At 40.8% G+C, this 20,646-nt stretch overlaps 2 protein-coding genes across 3 annotated transcripts; one reads left to right on the plus strand and one right to left on the minus strand.

The window, feature by feature from the left end:
• The first annotated feature begins 3,091 nt into the window (after positions 1-3,091).
• Positions 3,092-10,680, plus strand: katna1 (katanin p60 (ATPase containing) subunit A 1). The gene is made up of 11 exons (XM_084378193.1): positions 3,092-3,320; positions 5,414-5,579; positions 5,673-5,812; positions 6,317-6,521; positions 6,769-6,884; positions 7,738-7,843; positions 7,935-8,093; positions 8,184-8,310; positions 8,470-8,604; positions 9,701-9,827; positions 9,960-10,680. Exons 2-11 carry the CDS (start codon positions 5,418-5,420, stop codon positions 10,156-10,158), a joined length of 1,476 nt encoding a protein of 491 aa, XP_084234319.1. The 5' UTR covers positions 3,092-3,320; positions 5,414-5,417; the 3' UTR covers positions 10,159-10,680.
• Positions 10,681-12,693: 2,013 nt separating this feature from the next.
• ginm1 (glycoprotein integral membrane 1) lies at positions 12,694-20,642 on the minus strand. 2 transcript variants are annotated; one of them, XM_084377981.1, is made up of 8 exons: positions 20,476-20,642; positions 20,245-20,316; positions 20,033-20,132; positions 18,923-19,077; positions 17,193-17,352; positions 16,863-17,092; positions 15,626-15,789; positions 12,694-15,473 (listed from the first exon to the last, which is right to left on the minus strand). In XM_084377981.1, exons 1-8 carry the CDS (start codon positions 20,584-20,586, stop codon positions 15,368-15,370), a joined length of 1,098 nt encoding a protein of 365 aa, XP_084234107.1. In that variant the 5' UTR covers positions 20,587-20,642; the 3' UTR covers positions 12,694-15,367. The 2 variants fall into 2 exon arrangements, with proteins under 2 accessions (XP_084234107.1, XP_084234108.1); XM_084377982.1 differs by having other exon boundaries at positions 18,923-19,074; positions 20,476-20,601.
• Positions 20,643-20,646: the final 4 nt, after the last annotated feature.

Raw genomic sequence — 20,646 nt, forward strand, 5'->3', positions numbered from 1 at the left:
AGGAATCTTATATTAGGTTCATGACATTCCCTATGAATTAAAGGGGCTTTATAAAGGTCTAATAGTTAAGAGACCACATAATCATGTGGAGTGATGATGGTCATGACAGGCAGAACTCTGCCTACAAGCCACTTGTCCTACTAAGGACAGATTTATAATAGAGCTAGACAGTGAATGCAAAGATAGCACCTATTCACCGGGCACATACCCGCCCCCAAAAGTCCTCAGTTTTCTGGGTTTACTTCCTGGTTATGCTGCCACTGATTATGCACATTAGAGTTATTCCTGCTGGCCCCGTCCACATGTTCCCGCTCTGCCCCTCAGACTTCACATTGTGATGTTGTTCCAGAGTCTTAATCAATTTTCTTTTACCCATGTCAAACCTCCATGTATCAAAAATTCACAAAAGATTCATAATTGACCCTGTCTACGGTTCGAGGTGTCCTGTCAACAGTGTTACAGACGTTTCTTCTAAAATGGAGGTCGATGGGCCAAATGTTTTTCGGGCCACAGGGGATTTTTCCATGCAATGCCCCGTATGACCACAGAGCAAAAGTGGAAGCAAGACTGGCTCAGGAGGTGGAGCAGCCATACACCAATCAGTCTTCAAGTGTCCTTGGGCAGGATACTGAAGCCTACACTGCTCCCGGCCCTTCCATCAGTGTGTTAGTGTGCATAGGAATGGTTATTTCTCCTGATGAGCAGGTGGCACGTTGTTGTAATGTCGGTGAAGCCAATGAGTAAACAAGAAAAAAATGGCACTCCCTCCTGTTATCCATCCAAAGTCACTCCAAAAAACACTTCTGTAAAAGAGCGCCTACCGTATCTTTAAAGATGATTTTTATTGTTCATACAATCATCACATGCCAGGGTGAGTTGTAACAACTCTAAACTCTGGTTCACAGCAATGTGACTGTACTCTGGCAGACTTCAACAGCAGCTCCCTGCTAAAAACTCTGCTTCTGGTCTAGACAGATCAACTACTACTAACCAACTACAAACCTGAAGCCCACCTAGCCAATAACAATTTGGGCCTTGAATGACTCCATCCATCCCTCAAGGCTGCATTAGTGCCTGTGCACTAACAGCTGCATCTCGAGTCATTGATTAGTCAAGGACCTCAAGTGGGAACTGAACATTAGCAAAAAATGTTTTACTGTCCATTAACGAAAGTGCTTCCCTATATATGACTGTATATTCAAAGAGCGGCACCAGGCTAAGTCAAACATTGTAATGCAGCAGTTCTGATTCGTGGACAGTGGACAGTATCCCCACCTGTCATGTGGATGACTGGGGTTAAATTTCACATTGTGGTGTCGTCACAGATTCTTAATCACTTTTCTCGGCTTGGGGAAAGTTTCACCATGTAGGAGTTGCCTCTCCTACCAGTTGCTGATTATTTCAGACCAAAGTAATACAGCAGCATCAAGCTTGTCCAAGAGCTTTTATATTCACTACTAACAATCAACAGCATCATCGATCATTTGACTGACTACAGCTTGATTTATAATACTCAGAGTAAAGAACAAACAGGTGTGTTCCTGCAGGTTTGTGTAATGAATGTGATAACCACTAGATGAAGCACATGTCCACTTAAAGCTGCTGTAAGCATTGTCCTCGTTTTAGCAAACGTCTGTTTTGCAGTTAGCGATCCCCTCCCTCCTCCTCATGTCACCACACTTGTATGACTCCTCTTTTTTCGAGGCAGCTCCCTTTGCCTCTTTCTTTTCTTCAAAAAGTTTTTCTTGGCCTGTTTGCTAGTATAAGCCGTCAATGGGAGCGATGGAATTAGTTTGCACTGTTCCACCATTGTGGAGGTGCAGGTACCAGAACAGGAGGGTCCTGCTCTCTGGGTGTCCCCGAGCAGACAGGACCGCCACATTATGGAGTTCTCTGTCCTGATTGGATAAAGTGGGCAGGGATACCAGAAAATCTTGTTTTTTTCTTTTACTGCATGAGCAGGGGGAGGAGAGACATGTGTTACTGACCAAACACTCAAATACAGAACTATTCAACACATGAAAATATATCACTTACAACAGCTTTAATGACATCTGCTAACTAAACTAGCATTTCAGATGCTGGATGACATTTTCATGTTTGATGTGGAGAGATGGGATCAGGGATTTTAACTGGATTCAGCTGCTGTGTCATGAATTTGAGTGCAGTAAAAGCTACAGGCACAGGGAACATGAATGAAAAGGTCCATGATTATGAATCGTACTATTTATTGTGATATCACAGGAGACTCAACACGTCAACATGTGATGTCACACTGGGCCGAGCCAGTGCAGACATCCCTTCCTCTGTGTGTTACCCAGTAAATGAAACACTCCGGATATCTACTGCTGCTGCTGTGGCACTTTTATTCTACTGAAATACATTTTGAATAAATAAGCACTAATGTTAACAAACACTACTCAGTGTATTAGTTAGTCAACTGTTGAGGTTTTGCATTATCAGTTGCAGTCATTCAGTCAAACTGGACTGTGTTTCTCCAGCTCTTCAGTCTGAATCAGTCCCAGCTCCTGCTCGGTTCTGCTCAGGTCATGATCACCTCTCAGAACCAGCTCTTGCTGCAGAGTTGTTTTTTGTATGTCAGGGTTTTCATTGGTCCGTGTGTGAGCAGATAACCTTATTGGCTGCAAAAATGCAAATGAAAGGTTTAGATCAGGGCTGCCCAAAGTGGGGCACACGGGGGCCACAAACATTTAAAAACTCTAAAAATGACACTGTTAAGGGGACTGGGGGTCCAAATACCATTTTGCATCTAAATCCAAATAGTACTCAGTACTCACTTGTGATTTAAAAAGTAACTAAGTAGATTTCATGGTGAAATGCATACGTAAGTACCCCATAAAATACTTACTCACTTCCACCCGATATCAAGGTTACATGCCAATGCAAGGAAAACGAGTTTAGCTTGCTAGTGGTTAGAAGGTCAACATTAGCTCGTGTCCATATTAATTGTATTTTATGGACAGTTTTATAAGAATTGTTCTGAATCGTTGTTGGTTTTTCTGACATCTAACATTTCAAAGTTTTCTGGTTTTATTGTGAAGGTCACGAGCGGAAGTCAAAACTTTCACTGTGTGTGAGTGCTCTGCGTCAGGAGCTGATGCTGCTGCTGCTGCTGCTGGGAACTTCCGCCATCTGAGTTGAGCTCGACGTCCTGAGGCGGTTCGGTTCGGTCCGTCGGCTGCTGTCTTCACTGGACTGCTCTCACTGAAGGAGGTTCTGGTTAACCCGCTCTGAGGAGACACAGCCACAGGAAGTCTTCCCAGCAGCCACTGCGAGGACTCTGCGTGTCCGTCTGAAGAGTTGAGTACAAACCTAATTCAGAACTTTTATCTGGAACTGGTTCTGTTTGTATCGGAACAGTTCTGTTCGTATTGACCCACATAGAGTTCAGTGAACATGTCGAGTTCTGTTCAGATAAAGTGAGTTTGAGCAGAGCAGGGTGTCAGTATAAAGTCCACACAGACCGTGTTAACGGACCGTTACAGTGAAGTTCTGTTGGCTGTTTTCCTCCAACACGAGCAAAGAAGCTGTCCGTCTCTTCTGGACTGCACGGTACCGTCCGGTGTCACATTGTGCCACAACAGTTGGGTTTTAGCGGGGCGAGGCTGCGGCTAATTCCTGGAACATGAAGTTAAAGTGACGAACAGCAGCCGCCCTGTTAGTCTACATGTCAGTGACTGGGTGAAGGCCTGAACACCTCTGCTGTAGTTGGTCTCTTATTGTCTCCTTCTTCTCTTACCGTCATAAAGTGACACTTGACTCTGTACATCGATTAATTTTCACAAGTTTAGGAACTTCAGTGGTCATTAACATCACTGGAGTTCTGGAGTTGATACTGCAGAGTTTGGACTTTCATTCCCAGGAGGAAACACAAATGTGACTTTTTCTCTCCCAGTACCAGTCCTGAACACATGGTACCTGCTGAGACTGAGTCCTGATCTGACACCGAGGAGAAAGTGATACAAGTATTGATACAAGTATTTTGTACATTGTATTTGAATTGTTCGACAAAAACATTTATCAAAATAGTATTAGTGTAGAAATCAAAGGAGTTCTACATGAAGGGTAGTTTGTTCAGGTTGAGCCTGCAGGCCGGTCCATGAGTACAGTTCAGTGTTCCTGGTTCTGTATCATCGCTCCGTCCACAGCAGCTCTACAGTGAGGCTGCAGCAGTGTACCAGCACACAGTCATATGAAAATTGACAGTTATCATACTACATACATTTGCTTATCCACACTGTTGACTGCTGCTATAATCTTATTTAAAAAATATTTCCAGTTTATATCAAGTCATGTCTGTCAGGACATAATCATATTTAATGAAGCTATAACAGACCCAGTGAGCAGCAGTCACAGTTTCAAAGTTGATTTCCAGCTGAAGACTGGGTGATATTAGGTCTGAGTGTCTGAGACATCTAACGTGTTAAAATGGAGCTTGTGTTCTCATTTCGATAATTTGCTCATTAATAGATTGAAGAGAGCGATATTGATTGGTGGTATTTCTCGAAAGTCATATTTCACTGGTAGGTGAAATGTGGTCTACGTGAAGACATCATTTCACACAGTTAACGAGGTTGTCGGTTCGATCTCTGACCTTGGCAGTTTAATGTGATATTGACAAAAACACGTTGGATCCTCTACAATGTGCTGATAAAAGCCTCTCATCATCTTAATATCTCTCTGGAGAGAGATAGCTGGAAGACTCATGAAGGTTTCTGGTGTTGTTTTGGGTCATGTAACTGTTCGCTGTTTTCACAGCTAAAAATGTCCTCAAAGGGCCTCTTGTCCTGGACACTTAAGATGGCTCACAAGTCGATATCCAAAGATGGCGGATTGTTCCGTTTTATCCATTTTGAATTAAATCCCAAACTTTTAGGGTTATGGGTCATTACATAACTACTTAATATGAAACTACCTCACATTGAAACGACTAGAAGTTATCTTGAGAAAAGACCCAGAGCCAAAAACAGCCTGCTGAATCTTGGAGCCTGAGTAAGAAACCACACCACATTTCTCAGTTGAATGGCAGTATTACAAAACCCAGTGAATGTTGGTCTAAATGTGAACCTTAAATCAATATCTTCAAATAGTCGATGAAAACACTTTCTCTTTTGAACCAGTTTTGACAGCAGGTTTATAAATGTCTTTTCAAGGGAGAAATGCTCAGTGGAAAGCATTTGTTCAATAACAGCAGAAATACCTTATGTTGTCCTTTTAAGGGTCAATGTAACTGATATTGATAATGAAAACTGTGTAATACTGTGGACCATGGAACTGTAGTACTGTGGCCAAAAATCCCCCCAAAATCAGATTTTTGCATATATCATACTTACATTAGCGAGGTAGCTGCAATGGGCCGCGATGTGCTGACTTCCTCTCTGTGTTTCCACAGCACCATGAGTCTACGAGAGATCAGTGAGAACGTGAAGCTGGCCCGCGAATACGCCTTGCTTGGAAACTACAGCTCGGCCAGTGTTCTCTACCATGGATTGCTCGAACAAATTAAAAAGTATGCGTACACGGTGCGAGACAGCAGTTTTCAGCAGAGGTGGCAGCAGGTAACTATGGCATCAAAAACGTGTCAGATAAAACTTAATAGATCTTATCAGAAGAGAGACCTGTGAGTTAATCTTAAACTGGTTGTGTCTCAGTTGTGGCAGGAAATTAGTGACGAGAATCGACAGGTTCAGGACATCATGTCGACTCTGGAAAACTTCCAGCTGGACACGACGCCGGCTAAACCCAGTAACCACGACGACTGTGAAATAAGGCCTGTGCACATGGAGCCAAGGTAACACAGTGGGTTATTCACATACAACTTTTAATTTTGAACTTTCTCACTCTTGTTCACTGCATACACAATTTTGAAGCTGTTTGAACTCTGTAGTTGGAGCTCACTGTTCACCTGTGTCGTGCACAGATTTGTGATGGTGTGTTGTGTGAGCGGTTTGTCTGCCAACAACAGCCCTCATGTAGTCATATGATGGAGATTAGTGAAGTGGAGCTCCTGATGTGAGCCTGTTTTGTTCCCTGCTCTGTAAACCTCACACCGCCTCCCCGTCTGCTGGTTTGTTTTTTCTTAACTTCTGAGTCTGGTTACATTAGTTCACTTGATGAACATATTCTCTTCTAATGTAGTGTTTCATACAGTCTGTGTGGAGATTTTCTAAGAAAGCATCACTTTTTAGTGCTCTAAAAAAAAAAAAACTAAAACACAACTGAACAGATATCTTGAGTCATGGCATGAATGGCTGTTTGTTGTTAGTAGTTCAGTCTTCCTCTTCTCCTTTCACAGACATTCTCCCAACCCTGTCAGGCGGCCTTCTAACCCCTATAAAGACAGCAAACCTCCCAACAACCGCCTCAGTGTGGCTGTGAGGGCCCAGCAGAGGCACTCGCCTCGGGGGGGAAACGGGGACAGAAGTAAACCCTTCAAGGGCAAAGAAAAGAAGGAGTCGAAGGAGGCGAAGGAGGCCGCTGGCAAAGCAAAGGATGATAAGGTAAAGAACATGTTGATGGGTTCGATGCACCACCTTCTCCTTCATATTATTACATAATATATTTAGTAACATAACATGTATTGAGAGATTCTATTTGCATTGTTGGTTAAACAGTATCCACATGCTGCTTGTTTGCTTACAGCCATGCCGAGCCTGTCATTCCAGTTTTAGTCTGGGAGAAACCAGACTACATGGGTTACATTCAGGGAGCAGGGAAGAGTGATAATGTTGTGTGTCTGTCTTTCAGAACAAAGCAGATGTCCAGGAGAAAGAAGTGAAAAAGTTTGACGGGACAGGATATGACAAAGACCTTGTGGAAGCTCTGGAGAGAGATATTATATCTCAGAATCCAAATGTTAAATGGTACGCACTCATCACATTCTGTTCATCACAGCTGGAAGACTCATGAAGGTTTCTGGTGTTGTTTTGGGTCATGTCACTGTTCGCTGTTTTCACAGCACACTTCTGCCTCCTCTTTGTAGTATGTTTGGCTAAAAATGTCCTCAAAGGGCCTCTTGTCCTGGACACTTAAGATGGCTAACAAGTCAATATCCAAAGATGGCGGATTGTTCCGTTTTATCCATTTTGAATTAAATCCAAAACTTTAAGGGTCATTGTTCATTATATAACTACTTAATATGAAACTACCTCACATTGAAATGACTAGAAGTTATCTTGGGAAAATACCCAGAGCCAAAAACAGCCTGCTGAATCTACACAAATGTAGCAAAACCCACTGAGGGGTCAGTAAATAGTTTTTTAATTGGAATCATGATTGGAAAGAGCTGCTATTTATATTAGCAGTGCTCAGTTTATTATGGTTTACTCAGTTGTAGCTACTTGACATTAGATCTACCCTGTATCATTCAGTCAAGCATGAGCTGGTCGCATCATGTTGTTTGCTGACACTCATTTGCAGCTGGTGATTGTCGACATAATGAAAGCTGGAGAATATTGAACATAGTCAGAAACCTCTAGTTAAACCTTCAAGCCAATGATATTATCATTTTAAGCGTATTACCTTACCATTTAGGAATAGACAACAGGTTGTCCTGGCAGTCTATGAAACCTTTTTAAGTATGGCTAAAAGAAAGAGACGTACTGTACCACAGTGTCAAAAACATATCAAGGCAAAGACTCTGACCTACCAAGAACTGTAGGCAGTGTGTGTCCAGAGAACTGTCAGGTGTAATTTCTGTCCAACATGTTTCTTTAGGGACAACATTGCAGACTTGGAAGATGCAAAAAAACTCCTGAAAGAAGCGGTTGTGTTGCCGATGTGGATGCCAGCATTTTTCAAAGGCATACGAAGACCATGGAAGGTAATGAGTTCAAGATATCAATTTGTTTTGTAATGTCTCACTAATGTCAGTGCACAGAAACTTTTTATTTGTTTTTTGTTTTTTACTGTAGGGAGTGCTTATGGTGGGACCTCCAGGCACAGGGAAAACACTTCTGGCCAAAGCAGTAGCTACTGAGTGCAGAACCACGTTCTTCAATGTCTCCTCATCCACTCTCACCTCCAAGTACAGAGGGGAGTCTGAGAAGCTGGTCCGCCTGCTCTTTGAAATGGTACAACTTTTTTTGTTAATTACAAAATGTGAGACAAGCGATGAGTTGAGGCTTCTCTTGGACTCAGACGTTGTGTTTGTATTTGTACAGGCCCGTTTTTATGCTCCCACTACGATCTTCATTGATGAGATTGACTCCATGTGCAGCCGCAGAGGGACTTCAGAGGAACATGAGGCCAGCCGGAGAGTCAAGGCGGAGCTGCTGGTGCAGATGGATGGTATAATGTTTATTAAATGTTGTTTTCCGATAAGCCGTTTTACTGGCTATTGCCAATTTTTCAGCATTCCATTTATATTTAAACTGTTTTCACTGTTAAAGCCATCTACTGAAGCATTGATGAGTCTGAGGATTCTCCATTACTGTGGCTTCTGTGTAGGTGTTGGTGGAGCATCAGAAAACGATGACCCATCCAAGATGGTGATGGTGCTGGCTGCCACCAACTTCCCATGGGACATCGATGAGGCTCTGAGAAGACGACTAGAGAAGAGGATCTACATCCCTCTGCCTTCAAGTACAGTGATGTCTTTGCTGCTTTACAGTATAGTCTCCATAAGTCTCATAAAACACAACTGATCACCAACAAAAAAACATGTTAGACCAACAACAGAGGCTCAGACAGAAGACTTCATACGGTGCAGCCCCATAATAACAGCATTATGTGAGGTCATACTGCATTAACCTGTCACAGAGGCCCTATGGCAAAATGAGCTGTGAACACCCACTGTGCCCCACATTCCTTTCATTCTGTACCATGTCACTTTACTGCACAGTGCACACAGCAGACACATGCTGCTTCATTATGTTTTGCTTTGGGCACCAGAAAACAACCAGTAATTTTATGCAGGAACACTGGCTTCTTCTAGGTTTGTTGTAACTGGTAAATACAGCATTACAGCACACAGACTCCTTTGGAGGGATGGATCCCAACTGATCGTGGGCAAGAGGCTACCTGGACAGGTCACCAGCTAATCACAGGGCTGACATACAGAGATAGACATTCACCCTGCTGGGGATTTAAAGTCACCAGTTAACCTAACCTGCTTGTCTTTGGACTGTGAGAAGAAACCAAGCCAATTATAAACAAAAATAATAAGTCAGGCAGTAAACTTGGATTGTTCAGGGACTCCAGAGCAGCTGTCTGTGTTGCCAGGTTTGTAGCCCAGCCAAGCTTGAATGGGGCTCTTTAGGCTTGTTATACCTGGTTGGTGTACAGTGCCAAGAAAAGAAGTGAAATGAATAATGCAACCCTGATTCCAACAGAGTTTGGACGCTGTGTAAAACATATTCAGAATGTGAAAATGTCTTCATCCTTTTCTACATACATTCAATTGGAGACATTAGAAAGTTGAGATATTGAATGTTTTACATCCTCAGCTTCACTGATTTTGTAAATACATGCTTACTCTGAATTTTTATGCCAGACATGCTATGGATATATAATTGTTTCTGTTTTATTCTGTTTTATTAGCTTAAGCTTATCCTGTCTAATCCTGTGAATTTGATGAAGATCAGATATTGTTTTATGACAAACAAAGCCCAAAACCAGGTAATTACTTACCTTCCCTACTTCCTGTCTGCTCCACTCAATATTACATTTATGTTTACAGCCAAAGGGCGAGTGGAGCTTCTCAGGATCAACCTGAAGGAGCTGGAGCTGGCCGGCGATGTGGACTTGGACAAGATCGCAGAGCAGTTGGAGGGTTACTCAGGAGCTGACATTACCAATGTGTGCAGGTCAGTCATCTCAGGGCTTCCCCCAGAAAAGGAGGATTATTGTTGGAATTTGAGTAATTCATGTAAATGAGTTTGCTGGTAGTTCATGTACCTCTATAAATTCTCTGCTGAAACTGTTGTGTGATGCTGCAGGGACGCCTCTCTGATGGCCATGAGGCGAAGAATCGAGGGCCTCACACCAGAGGAGATCCGCAACATTTCCCGGGATGAAATGCACATGCCCACCACCATGGAGGACTTCGAGTCAGCTCTGAAGAAAGTGTCTAAATCTGTATCTGCAGCTGATCTGGAGAAGTATGAAAAGTGGATCGAAGAGTTTGGGTCCTGCTGAAAAACACCAGCATCCAGGTCATCTGTGTGTCTGACTGTGTAACCATAGTTAGTATTGGCTGTGTATTTTTCTGAATCATTCAGGTCATATTGAAGAAATGAAGAAGGTTTATTACTTTAGGTAAATAAGTGCACTTACAAAATGGCACCTCTTCCTATTGTACATTACATTAATGTTGTGCAAAAGCCTTAATCTAAAAAGGTGAATTAAGAGTCAACATTTTTCAAATGTTTAAGTGATCCTAAAATCATCAAACATGGTCAACAAAATCACCTTTAGTTTTTTAGAAAAATGTACAAATCTGAGGACACAGTATTTGCTGCACCACGCTGATGTCCACAGATGTTTTCTGATGTCGCCTTCACAAGTGTCATAATGTCAATGTAATGTTATGTTCTTTTTTTTAATGCACTTGATCTTATTTGGAACCATGTGGTTCCTTCACATTTTGAAGATGTAAGTTCTTATGAACATAACACTAACATGATATTTCTAAATAAAGTTAATGATAATGGAAATAACCATTGTCTTCCATGGAAGTTTATTTATTAAGGAATACACCTTCTGGGGGAAAACTACTCCACTCAGGACACGCTTAATCAGTTTTAATATTACATATTAAAACTGAACTGTGGCTGAAGTACAACAATAGATGACACCTTGAGTATGCATTACAGCTGTGTTGGTTATATGAGTCTTTTGATAATGTTGTTAATCTTGTAATCATGAGTTTACGGCTTAATTTAAGTAAAAACCATACAATCATACATGAACCCATCAGTGTTCAGATGTTGCTGGTGTGTAGTATACAGTATCTACCAGGGGTGGAAGTGACTCATTACAGCTACTCAGTATTTTTTCAAGTCTGTAATTTTACTCATACTTAAGTATGTATTACATCATGTGATCTACTTGGTTATGTTTGAAATCCTACTTTAGTACAATTTGAATTAATGGGCCAATGAAAACCCTGACAGATGGACAAACTCTGCAGCAGTGCCATGTTTGGAGAGGTGAGCAGAACCACTGAGCAGAACAGAACCGAGCAGGAGCTGGGAGTGTTTGGGCCTGAAGATTTAGAGAAACAGAGACCCCTTTGACTGAATGCATTAAACATCAACGATTACAAAGTAACTAATACTCTTAATGTTTGAAAAGAATACTTTGTACTTAAGTATTATTGTATTACCAGTGGTTTTACTTGTAATCTACTCATACTTGAGTACAGATTTTCAGTACTCTCTCCACCAATAGCATCTACACGTTTACCATGACTTACCACTAATGTTCCACATTAAAGTGTGTCTACAGGTCTTTGGGAGAACTACTGCATATGTGAGAAAGTAGTATAAAGCCTTCTGTGGCTCTGGAGGAAGCTGCATGTAATCTGATAGATTGCTTCCGGTGATGTCACTCAGTTGCATTGTGGGAAACGTAGGCACCGTTTGTTGTTTTTTTTAAAAAACAGTCAAATGGTCTAGCATTGCACTCCTATAACACTGTTGGACTCATTATGGACAGTTTCAGACGATCATTAAAAAACGTAATTTATTTTATTACCACCATTATTATTATTACTACTTATTAGCATCCTGGTGACACTGAGCATTTAAGTGCATGTGAGGTGATCTCTGTTACATGACATTCTTCTCTTCTCTCTCTGCTTACTCCCTGACAGCTGTCTTCTGCATCCTGTCAAATAAAGGCAATAAATACCCCTGAGAAGAAGTTCAGAGATCAAACTTTCATGTCAATGAGAACAAACACAGAGAAACCTTCTGAAAATCAACTGATGTCCTTTGAATTGCTTGCTTCTTCTCTAAACACATGCATATTTATAAATGAGATCACCAAGTGAACACAAACCAAACGAGCTACAATCTGTCTGCATTTGCAGACTGAGGCCTAAGAGCATAGAGGTGAAGATATTTTGAGTCCAAAACAAATCTGAGCACAAAATGCTGCTTGTATTTACGGCCAATTTGAAATATGTTGTCTCAGTTTACACGTTTTGGCTGATTCAGGATATTGTGTCGGTCGAGTCAAAGGCAACATGCACACCACCTACTTTATCTCTTTAATTTGTATTTCAAAGAGTCAAAATCAATCAGTCAAAGTTAAATCCCAGACAGAGTCATTCTCCCACATACGTTTTTAAAAAAAAAAAAAAATCTATCAATGAACAGATAAAAGGTGTATGCAGAAATGACTCTTTTAGTAGCTTTAGTCAAACATTAAAACACCCACATTTATATTATAAGTGTGTTATATGCATCATGCTTGTTCATACAAGAAAGCCAGTAGATCACACAGGGAGGCACATAGACGGTGGAAGAAGGTGAAACATCATTCAAAGAAGTTTAAAAAATGAAAAATCTGCATGTGAGCTACAGTATGGCTGAGTAACGCTGCACACTGTGGGTGTTCACTTCAAATGAGGCTTCCTGCTTCGTCACCAGATCTCTGAAAACAAAGCAGCAAGTGTTCAGTGTCCTCTCATGCTGCACAACCACAATGATCAGACAACACAGAGGCTTGATGTCATAAGGAAAGCATTTAATCAGCAGGATTTTAGACCCAATTACACAGTCCAGCTGTAACTCGTACATTTTATGCACACAAATGTCTCAAAATAGTAACACATGGGTCTACCGCAAAGAACAAGGAACAAATGAGAAGATATTTCTGTTGATTTCATGCCTGACATGTTGTTCGCCTTACAGGCTGATTTAGTGTCATCTACAGCACGTTGTTGTTCATCAATTTGGAATTTGAGACTGATCTGAATACAGGTTGAGCTGTTTTGAGTCATCATGCAGCTTCCTAGTTTTAATGTATAACTTGCTGACAGAACAGCAAACTGCATTCACTAGCTAGACTACACATGCACCTATCGCAGTACATCATGCATTCTCCAGAGTAACTGAACCCCGCGGGGCCGAAACCACCACCTCAACTGCTCTGAGGTGCACAAGCTGATGTTTTAAGGGTGTTTCTTTGAAAAGCATGACCATTTTAAAATAAGACAAAAATCGTGTTGAAACTTGCAAAGTACTGGATGAATTAGACCCACTGATTTGACCAATAACCTGCCTTGTGCCCACCTGATTGGTCCCGCCCACACAGCCTAGTGAAAGATTAGGAGTGATAACCAGGAGACTCATCATTTCAGTCATTCTTGCCGATACATCATGGTGAGATGACTACAAAAGAACATTTAAAAAAAAAAGAACATCCATGCAGGTTCAGGTCCAGTTTTCACCAGAATTCAAAACTAAGTGCAGAATATTTCCTTTAACACTTTACACACTGAGTTTGTGCACACACTATTTTACATCAGTCCAGCCATAGCAGTAGCTTGTCTTATACGTTTAGAGTGCATAGACAATCTGAAAACACCTCACTTACATTCTTCATTATGAGCAACAGGTAATCATACACGAAATCAATCAAAACAAATAAATTATAATTCCTCCTTTACTGACAGAGATCCAAAATAGTCACTGAGGCACTGTGAAGAAAGACAATCAACGTGTGAGCCTCAACAGTGCAGCAGGCCTCCAAGGGACGCGTCTTTCATTAGTGACATTCGGGGTTTAGAAGAAGTGCAGGAAGAAAACAACTGTCACTGAATGTGCAGAAAAGATTAATAATATAACAATATGATCTGCATCTTTGTCTTTTTAGATTCAATAGTGCCTTTGAGTCATCAGAGCTAAATGTAACAACAGATTCAAATCTAACAGCTTTGAGTATTCATCTTAACATCAGACAGGAGATGATGCCTGCCTCATGTTAAATAAATATGTTGAATAAACTCATTTTAGTGTCTTTGCTGCCTTTCTTCACATTTTTTCAGCAGTGGGGTACAATAAAAAAACTGTTTGAGAGAAAAGTGTGACCTGTACAGAACTGCTACATATAGAAAGTCTTTTTCAGTGAACATAAAGACTGTAAATCATCAGAGGCAACCCCTAACATACTCAGTTTGTTCAGATTTATTTGTTAAATCTACAGTACTCCTATCAGCTTTCCTAAGCCTCTGTCTATTCTAATATGTGTTGCTAGGTTTTGGTGACAACTGACAGCAAACAAAACAATCCATCCTCAAGGTCCAATCAGTAGCAGTCCTGAAGCTTTTCATCATATAACATGATTTTCATCAGTAAATGGAGTTTCCTTCACTGCAGATGTTCAAACTGCCGTTTTTTTCTGAGCACTCTGAGGATGTCTCAACCATGGTGGCTTAAAAGGAACAGTTCAACATTTTAGGATCCAGAGTGGACAAAATGACCAAGCAAAGAACCTCCTGGAGTCTCTGTTGGCCTCCTGGCAATGTTACAGTAAGACAGGCCTCTGGGAAGTCACTGTGCCCAGACAAAAATGTATCAAATAATGTATTTTAAACTCCAGTTTTTTTTACAGATTATGAAACAAACAAGACATAGCGTGCCGTCTTTCTCCAGTCTTAATGCTTAGCTAAGCTAAATGGCTTCTCGTCTAGATCTCATCAAGAAAGCGAATAAGCCAATTTCCCAGGTTGTTGAACTTTTCCTTTAATATCTGAGCCTCAGAGTTGAAAGCGTTCGGCTGTAGCTGTTGATCTTCAAGAAGAACAGCTTCTAAATGGAGCTGATTGGTCAACTGCTGCTCCAAGGTCAATAATGATCTATATGACATTTGCTTCTTGCATTTGATTTTAAAAAGATAAGCCATGTTGGTATCACAAGTTTTGGAAGTAGGTCAAGCAAAAGTACTCAGCTAGGTCATTTCTCATAAAAAGTTACTTGTTGGTTAGTTAGTTACTTGAAAAGGCAAGTAACAGATTACAGTCATTGTGACTTAGTAAAACTCTATCTGACCAATCACAGGAGCAAAGAGCCTTTTGTACAGATGATGAGCTGATTGCACTGATGCTGGTAAACACATTGCTATCTTACCAATACTCCAACCTCTCAGAATCACAGTGCCTTCACAGCTCAGCACTATGAATAACTCAATTTATTTTCACTGGATTTACATTGACGGATGGCTTTAAACCACCTCCTGCTCCATTGTAATGTGCTTTAAGAGTAAGCTAATGTGGAAACAAAATCTAGCGGTCCATAGATCTGAAGTAAAAAAACAGGCCATGCTGAAAACATAACACAGTAACAGCAGAATAAATAAGAACAAACTTAAAATGAAGGGGCTGCCAGTCAGTCCTCATTTAAGGTTTCTTTTCTTCTTCCTCTGCTTCTATTTCTATGTTCTCCAGCAGAGTGTGCTTCTCCTCCTCCGGCATCAGAGTGACAGGGTTTAGGTGAAAAATGTGCCTGTGAAAAAAGAAGAAAAAAGTTAGCATTTAGGAAACAATCAGGGTGGAAACAATCAGGGTAAGGAGGTCAGCTGGTCAGTGACCACATGGATTCATACACTTTCTTCTGCAGTTTTTGTTCACTCAGAAAACCTGATGAAACAAACTCACTTGTGTTCACAAGTTGGGAAGAAGATGTCCAAGATCTTGACGATGACTGCTGATCCCACAACGCCGATCACAACCACCCACATGACTAGGAAGAAGAGAGGCAGTGACTCGGAGCTGAAGCGCCTCAGACGCTCCCTCACTTCCTCCACCCACTGACACATGGCCTGATGGACAGATGGACATGGACACATGAGTATTTCCTGCTGGTACAAGGTTCTACTAGTGCTACATAGTACAGAAGGGAAGATGTGCACACGCAAACACCAGAAAAGAAACCAGAATGACTGAGAGCTTATGAGGAGGTCATGTGTCATAAACTGCATGAATTCCCAAAGTGTCGCGCTAACAACGTCATGTTAGACAGCTAGAGCTGACAGATGTCTGTCAAAGTGTGGCATGCAGAAAAATATCTTTGACATGTAAGGATGGGAACATTCACATCAAATCTTACTGCTTTTTTTTTTTTAGCAAGTCGCTGTATTTTTGAAAACTTATACTGGAAGCACATCCTCAATTGTAAATCAAGCCCACAAGCTAACAGTGTGAAAGTAGGTGCTGTGCAATAGAGAATCAAAGCCCTGGTTGATCTATTCAGTCCAATTACATTTGGAAACTCTAGAGGAGCCTCATGATTAAATCATTTTATCCCCATTGAAGTTATCAGGGGGCTAAAACAGTAGTTAACTGCCTCTGCTGGCAGAAATCTCTCTTGGCATTTTAACCTGCCCTTATTTGGATATAGCTCTCAGTAGCATCTCAATGTCTTCTTAAATGCTTGATTGACTTTTTGAAAGTCATAACAGTTCACACAGTTTCACAATCTTAGTGACTGGGGAGGAATTTTAGGGGCACTACTGTGAGCTATGACAAACTTGGACGTGGGTCTTTCATGTAGGCATATCTAACAGTTCAAACCTATTTTGGTCCCATAACTGCAGTGGTTTAAGATGAAGCAAATCAGTGTTAGTATTAGCCAATGCTGTTTGTATATGAGGTTGAGAAAATTTTAGAAAATCATCACAGTGCTTCCCTACGAAAAAATTGACTTTTCATTCCCCGTTTGTGACAAGAGACCTCAAACAGTCTGATTTCTTGGGAATCCAGAAACTGTCGTCCTCGTCCTCTTACACAACAGATCACACCTGCAGTGACAGCTCTCCTGCTGGAATGGTTAGACACCTGTGAGGCAGAGCGTACTGTATGTCGTCAACTAGATCTAGCATCACACTTGGCTCACAGAGTAGGATGATATCAATTCTTTGGGCGGCGTTTCCATCTGAATCTGATCCGGCTGGCTCGGCTCTCTGTCTTCAAATTCATCATCGTATCTGACATCATACAGCAGGTCAGGGTCCATACGCAGGGGAGTCTCTGGGAGCTTTCCTGGAGCCGCAATCTCCTCCTGGGTGGTCTCTGTGTGCTTCAGGGGGTATTGGCTGGTGGTCTGGGACATCAGCTGTTCTTCATCTGATTTAAATAGTGGGGAAGAAATACGAATACATGTTAAACTACACTACCATATATAGTATTTGCATAATAATGAAGAAAAAGCAGCATGTTTTCATACCTTTTCTAGGATTTGGTGGATCTGTGACAACAACATCATTCTCCCTGGGAACCCTGAAGATCTCACTGTGTCCGATGGGGTAGATGTTGGTGAACTGAGCCAGTTTCTGGAAATCTGGGCTCATCAGTATTTTCACCTCACACATGTCAGGCTGCTGGACCTAAATGATACAAACCCAAATGGTGTAAAACTATATCCAAAAACTACTATTTCAATGATGTTTTGCACTGGTGTTGCTGTGTTTGATCAGACCTGTGGTACAAAGGCCTACAAAATAAAATGTAACAAAAAAGAAAGTTAAGGATAATTTAGGCTACCATCTTCATGCATTAAACACACAGTATGCAATTTCTGCCATGAGGGATTTCTCATTCAAGACAACAAAAACAAAAGCTTGATGACGTCATGAAGTATGGGATCATGGGAGTTGTTGTCTTCATTGCTAAACAACCACAGTTGCATATGAAAATCCACCCATGTGACTCAGGCACAAATGTTCACGGACGAAATAATGTATTCAAATTTTATTAAATTACGTAATGTTCGCCAACTTCCTTCCTCACCCTCTAACCTATCATCTGATGTTTCAGCAGAAGTTACAACAACAGGCGACCAAATGAAACGCACCGTTACCCTGAGTCAAACGGCTGATTTCTCTGGGTTTGAACATTGTTCGAAACATTCCAGTACACAACTCGACAAAATCGAAGGTCGAGTTGTTTTTAGACAATTTCATGCAAAAAGTTACATAATATATCTTTCATTCAAAATGCTTTAGTAAAACTATAAACTGATCAGTATCACATTGAAACGACATGGGAATGTTATGCCAAAACTATAACTGAGTGGTGGACCACGGGCCAAAGGCAAGCACCTGTTGTGTTAAGATGCAAAGTGATACTATACGGAAGCCCTAAAAGGCAAGTATCAAAAAAGCAGTCATGTCTGAGCTCAATTGTTTTTCCTCTTGTGATTATGCCCAAGAACAGATCTTTCGAAGTTCAATTACATTTTTTCCACTTGCCTCTCAGAGCTTCCATACTAGGGTCCCGAGTTCAATTGATTGACTCACTTCCTGCAGAAATTCTCAATCTGTTAATTTAACTCAGATTATGAAAAATAAAAATTAATAATTAAGGATCCAACATAGACCTTTTGAAAGAGCATTCTACCTGACATACTATAATTTTCTTTTCATTCTCCTTTTTTTTTTCTTGCTAGAAACATCTGGCGGGCAAATTCAAATTCAAAGAGCGAGAAAGGAAGTCTGTAAATGTGACTACACATAAATAAAGCTTTAAAACATTATCTCGTCTGTGAACACTTCTGCCTGAGTCACGTTGGCACATTTTCATCAGAAGTGTTATTTAACAATGAAAACAATTCCCATGATCCCATATTAAAGTCATGTGTTGTTTTGATTCAGAGACCCCTAGTAGCACCAATAACATACTGTGTATTTAATATCATTGATAGGGTTGTAGGTTTTGAGACAGTTCCTAAAAGAACAAACAGTTCTGTGGGCAAATTCTCTCTAATTATCAAGGCTTCGGGTTCCTAAAGGGGAACAGACGACTGCAGCTTCAAAACATATGCACAAAATGAACCAACTTTTTTATATCCGGGACAGACTTGAGAATTCAGTTCCTCAATGTCTGATTCACTGACACGATTAAGATTTGACAGTTAAGACCTCAACGAGACTCATAAGATTCCAAAGAGATATTTACCTCCTTGCCCTCCATCTCTATGACTTCACTGAACACCTGCAGAGCCACCACCTCCTCTGAGTCGCTGTATAATCGGTTCTGGCTCACCATCACTCGGGTCACAGTGGTCACCAAGTCCCCAGATTCAAAGTCACTGCTTCCATTGATGCTGTCTACTGTAGAAATACAATCAGTTTATTAATAAGCCTATGATATTTACATGATATCATGTTATGTTTGAACTTTCAGGGGTTTGACTCAATTCTTGCATCATTAGCTAATTAATCCATCAATTTGCGTATTACCTTAATCAATGACATTTCTGACAACAAGTCATTTATCAAATAAAATGCCACACATCTGTTATTTTTGATCATTGTAAATTGAATAGATTTGACAATTTGAAAACATTAATTTAGACTCTGATTGCTTATGACTTCATTTCTGACATTATAGGAGCTGCCACCCTTCTGGAGCAGGGGCTGTTGAAGTGCTACAGACATAATCACAAAGTTATTTTTAATGTAGATTTGTTCTGAAAACACAAAGAAAGAAATAAGAACAAAATATGGTCAACAGAAACCATATATTGTGGAGTTAGAGGTCTTCACTGGGGCCACAGAAACTACTAGTCGATGGCCAAAGAGCAAAACCTCCTATCTACAAATATATATATGCATATAAAAATATCTGCACTTTGCGAGCCACTAATACCTAGTCAGTATTGTCAACACATAATATAGTCCAAAAACTGTATTGTGTATTATGTATTGGGTATCCTTAACAAATAGCATTCTGCAAGAAAACAACTATTTTTTTTTTAGTTTTCCCCAAAAAAGTGCATTTTTCAGGTGGAGGTTTTGCTCTTCGGCCATCGTATTGTCATTATTGATTCATTCATTGAGTGTTTTTGATGAAAGAATCTGAAGTGACCACTCACAATATAATGGCATGATATATAAAAAAAGGAAAATTAATTTTTAAATTCAGTAAACATAATAATAGATTTTAACAGGAGAACAATATATTTTTCTCAGGTTTACATTAATACTATCTTCTTATTTCTGTAATTATGAAGTACTTGGATTAATCAGAACCGGTGAACATGCAGGTGATGTGAGGAGAACTCACAGAGGAGAGCCTGACAGTTGAACCTGGTGACCCCTGACAGCTCCACTGGGATGTCGTTGACCAGCACCTGCTCTTCACCCACCGAGATGTTCAAATTGATCTGAAAGACGACAGGACAACGTTACAGCTGAGCGTTAGCTAACTGCATTTTATATAAAACACACAGCTTTGTACCGTCGCTACATAAATAAGATTATATTGCGTAACGTTACCTGCAGGTTGTTGGCATCTTGCAGCTGTGTGTCAGCCAGTGTCCCTGCTGTCACGTTGATCAGGATGTTTTCCTGTGGACATCAAAATGTACAAGAACAAGGAAAAGAAAACACAAACAGACGTGACCACCATGTCTGCCAGTAGCTGGACGACGAGTAAGCTAACGCTATGCTAACATCAACATCATCAGGTTAAGAAATGTTACTGACATTTGCCGCCTTCCGTCCTACCGTATTTAGTTGTCTAGGTGGTGAATCTGTGCAGGTTACTGAGGCAGAGAGAACAAACACGAGACAAACTGTTAGCCCTGTGGTTTTCATCTTGACTGGGCTGGTTTTCATCTTGACTCGGCTCCTCTCAGCAGCAGCACAGCTACAACAAAAACATTGAGCGAGGCTGAT

The sequence above is a fragment of the Pagrus pagrus genome, assembly GCF_965226575.1.
Source record: "Pagrus pagrus genome assembly, chromosome: 16".
Taxonomy (NCBI): domain Eukaryota; kingdom Metazoa; phylum Chordata; class Actinopteri; order Spariformes; family Sparidae; genus Pagrus; species Pagrus pagrus.

Excerpts from the sequence above, each read along its gene's own strand:
- katna1 (XM_084378193.1), top strand. The coding sequence starts at position 5,418 with ATGAGTCTACGAGAGATCAGTGAGAACGTGAAGCTGGCCCGCGAATAC. Across the intron at positions 8,094-8,183 it reads TCCGCCTGCTCTTTGAAATG|GCCCGTTTTTATGCTCCCAC; the intron begins GTACAACTTTTT and ends GTATTTGTACAG. Across the intron at positions 8,311-8,469 it reads GCTGCTGGTGCAGATGGATG|GTGTTGGTGGAGCATCAGAA; the intron begins GTATAATGTTTA and ends GCTTCTGTGTAG.
- ginm1 (XM_084377981.1), bottom strand. The coding sequence starts at position 20,586 with ATGAAAACCAGCCCAGTCAAGATGAAAACCACAGGGCTAACAGTTTGT. Across the intron at positions 17,093-17,192 it reads TCCACCAAATCCTAGAAAAG|ATGAAGAACAGCTGATGTCC; the intron begins GTATGAAAACAT and ends TATTTAAATCAG. Across the intron at positions 15,474-15,625 it reads TTCCCAACTTGTGAACACAA|GCACATTTTTCACCTAAACC; the intron begins GTGAGTTTGTTT and ends CTTTTTTCACAG.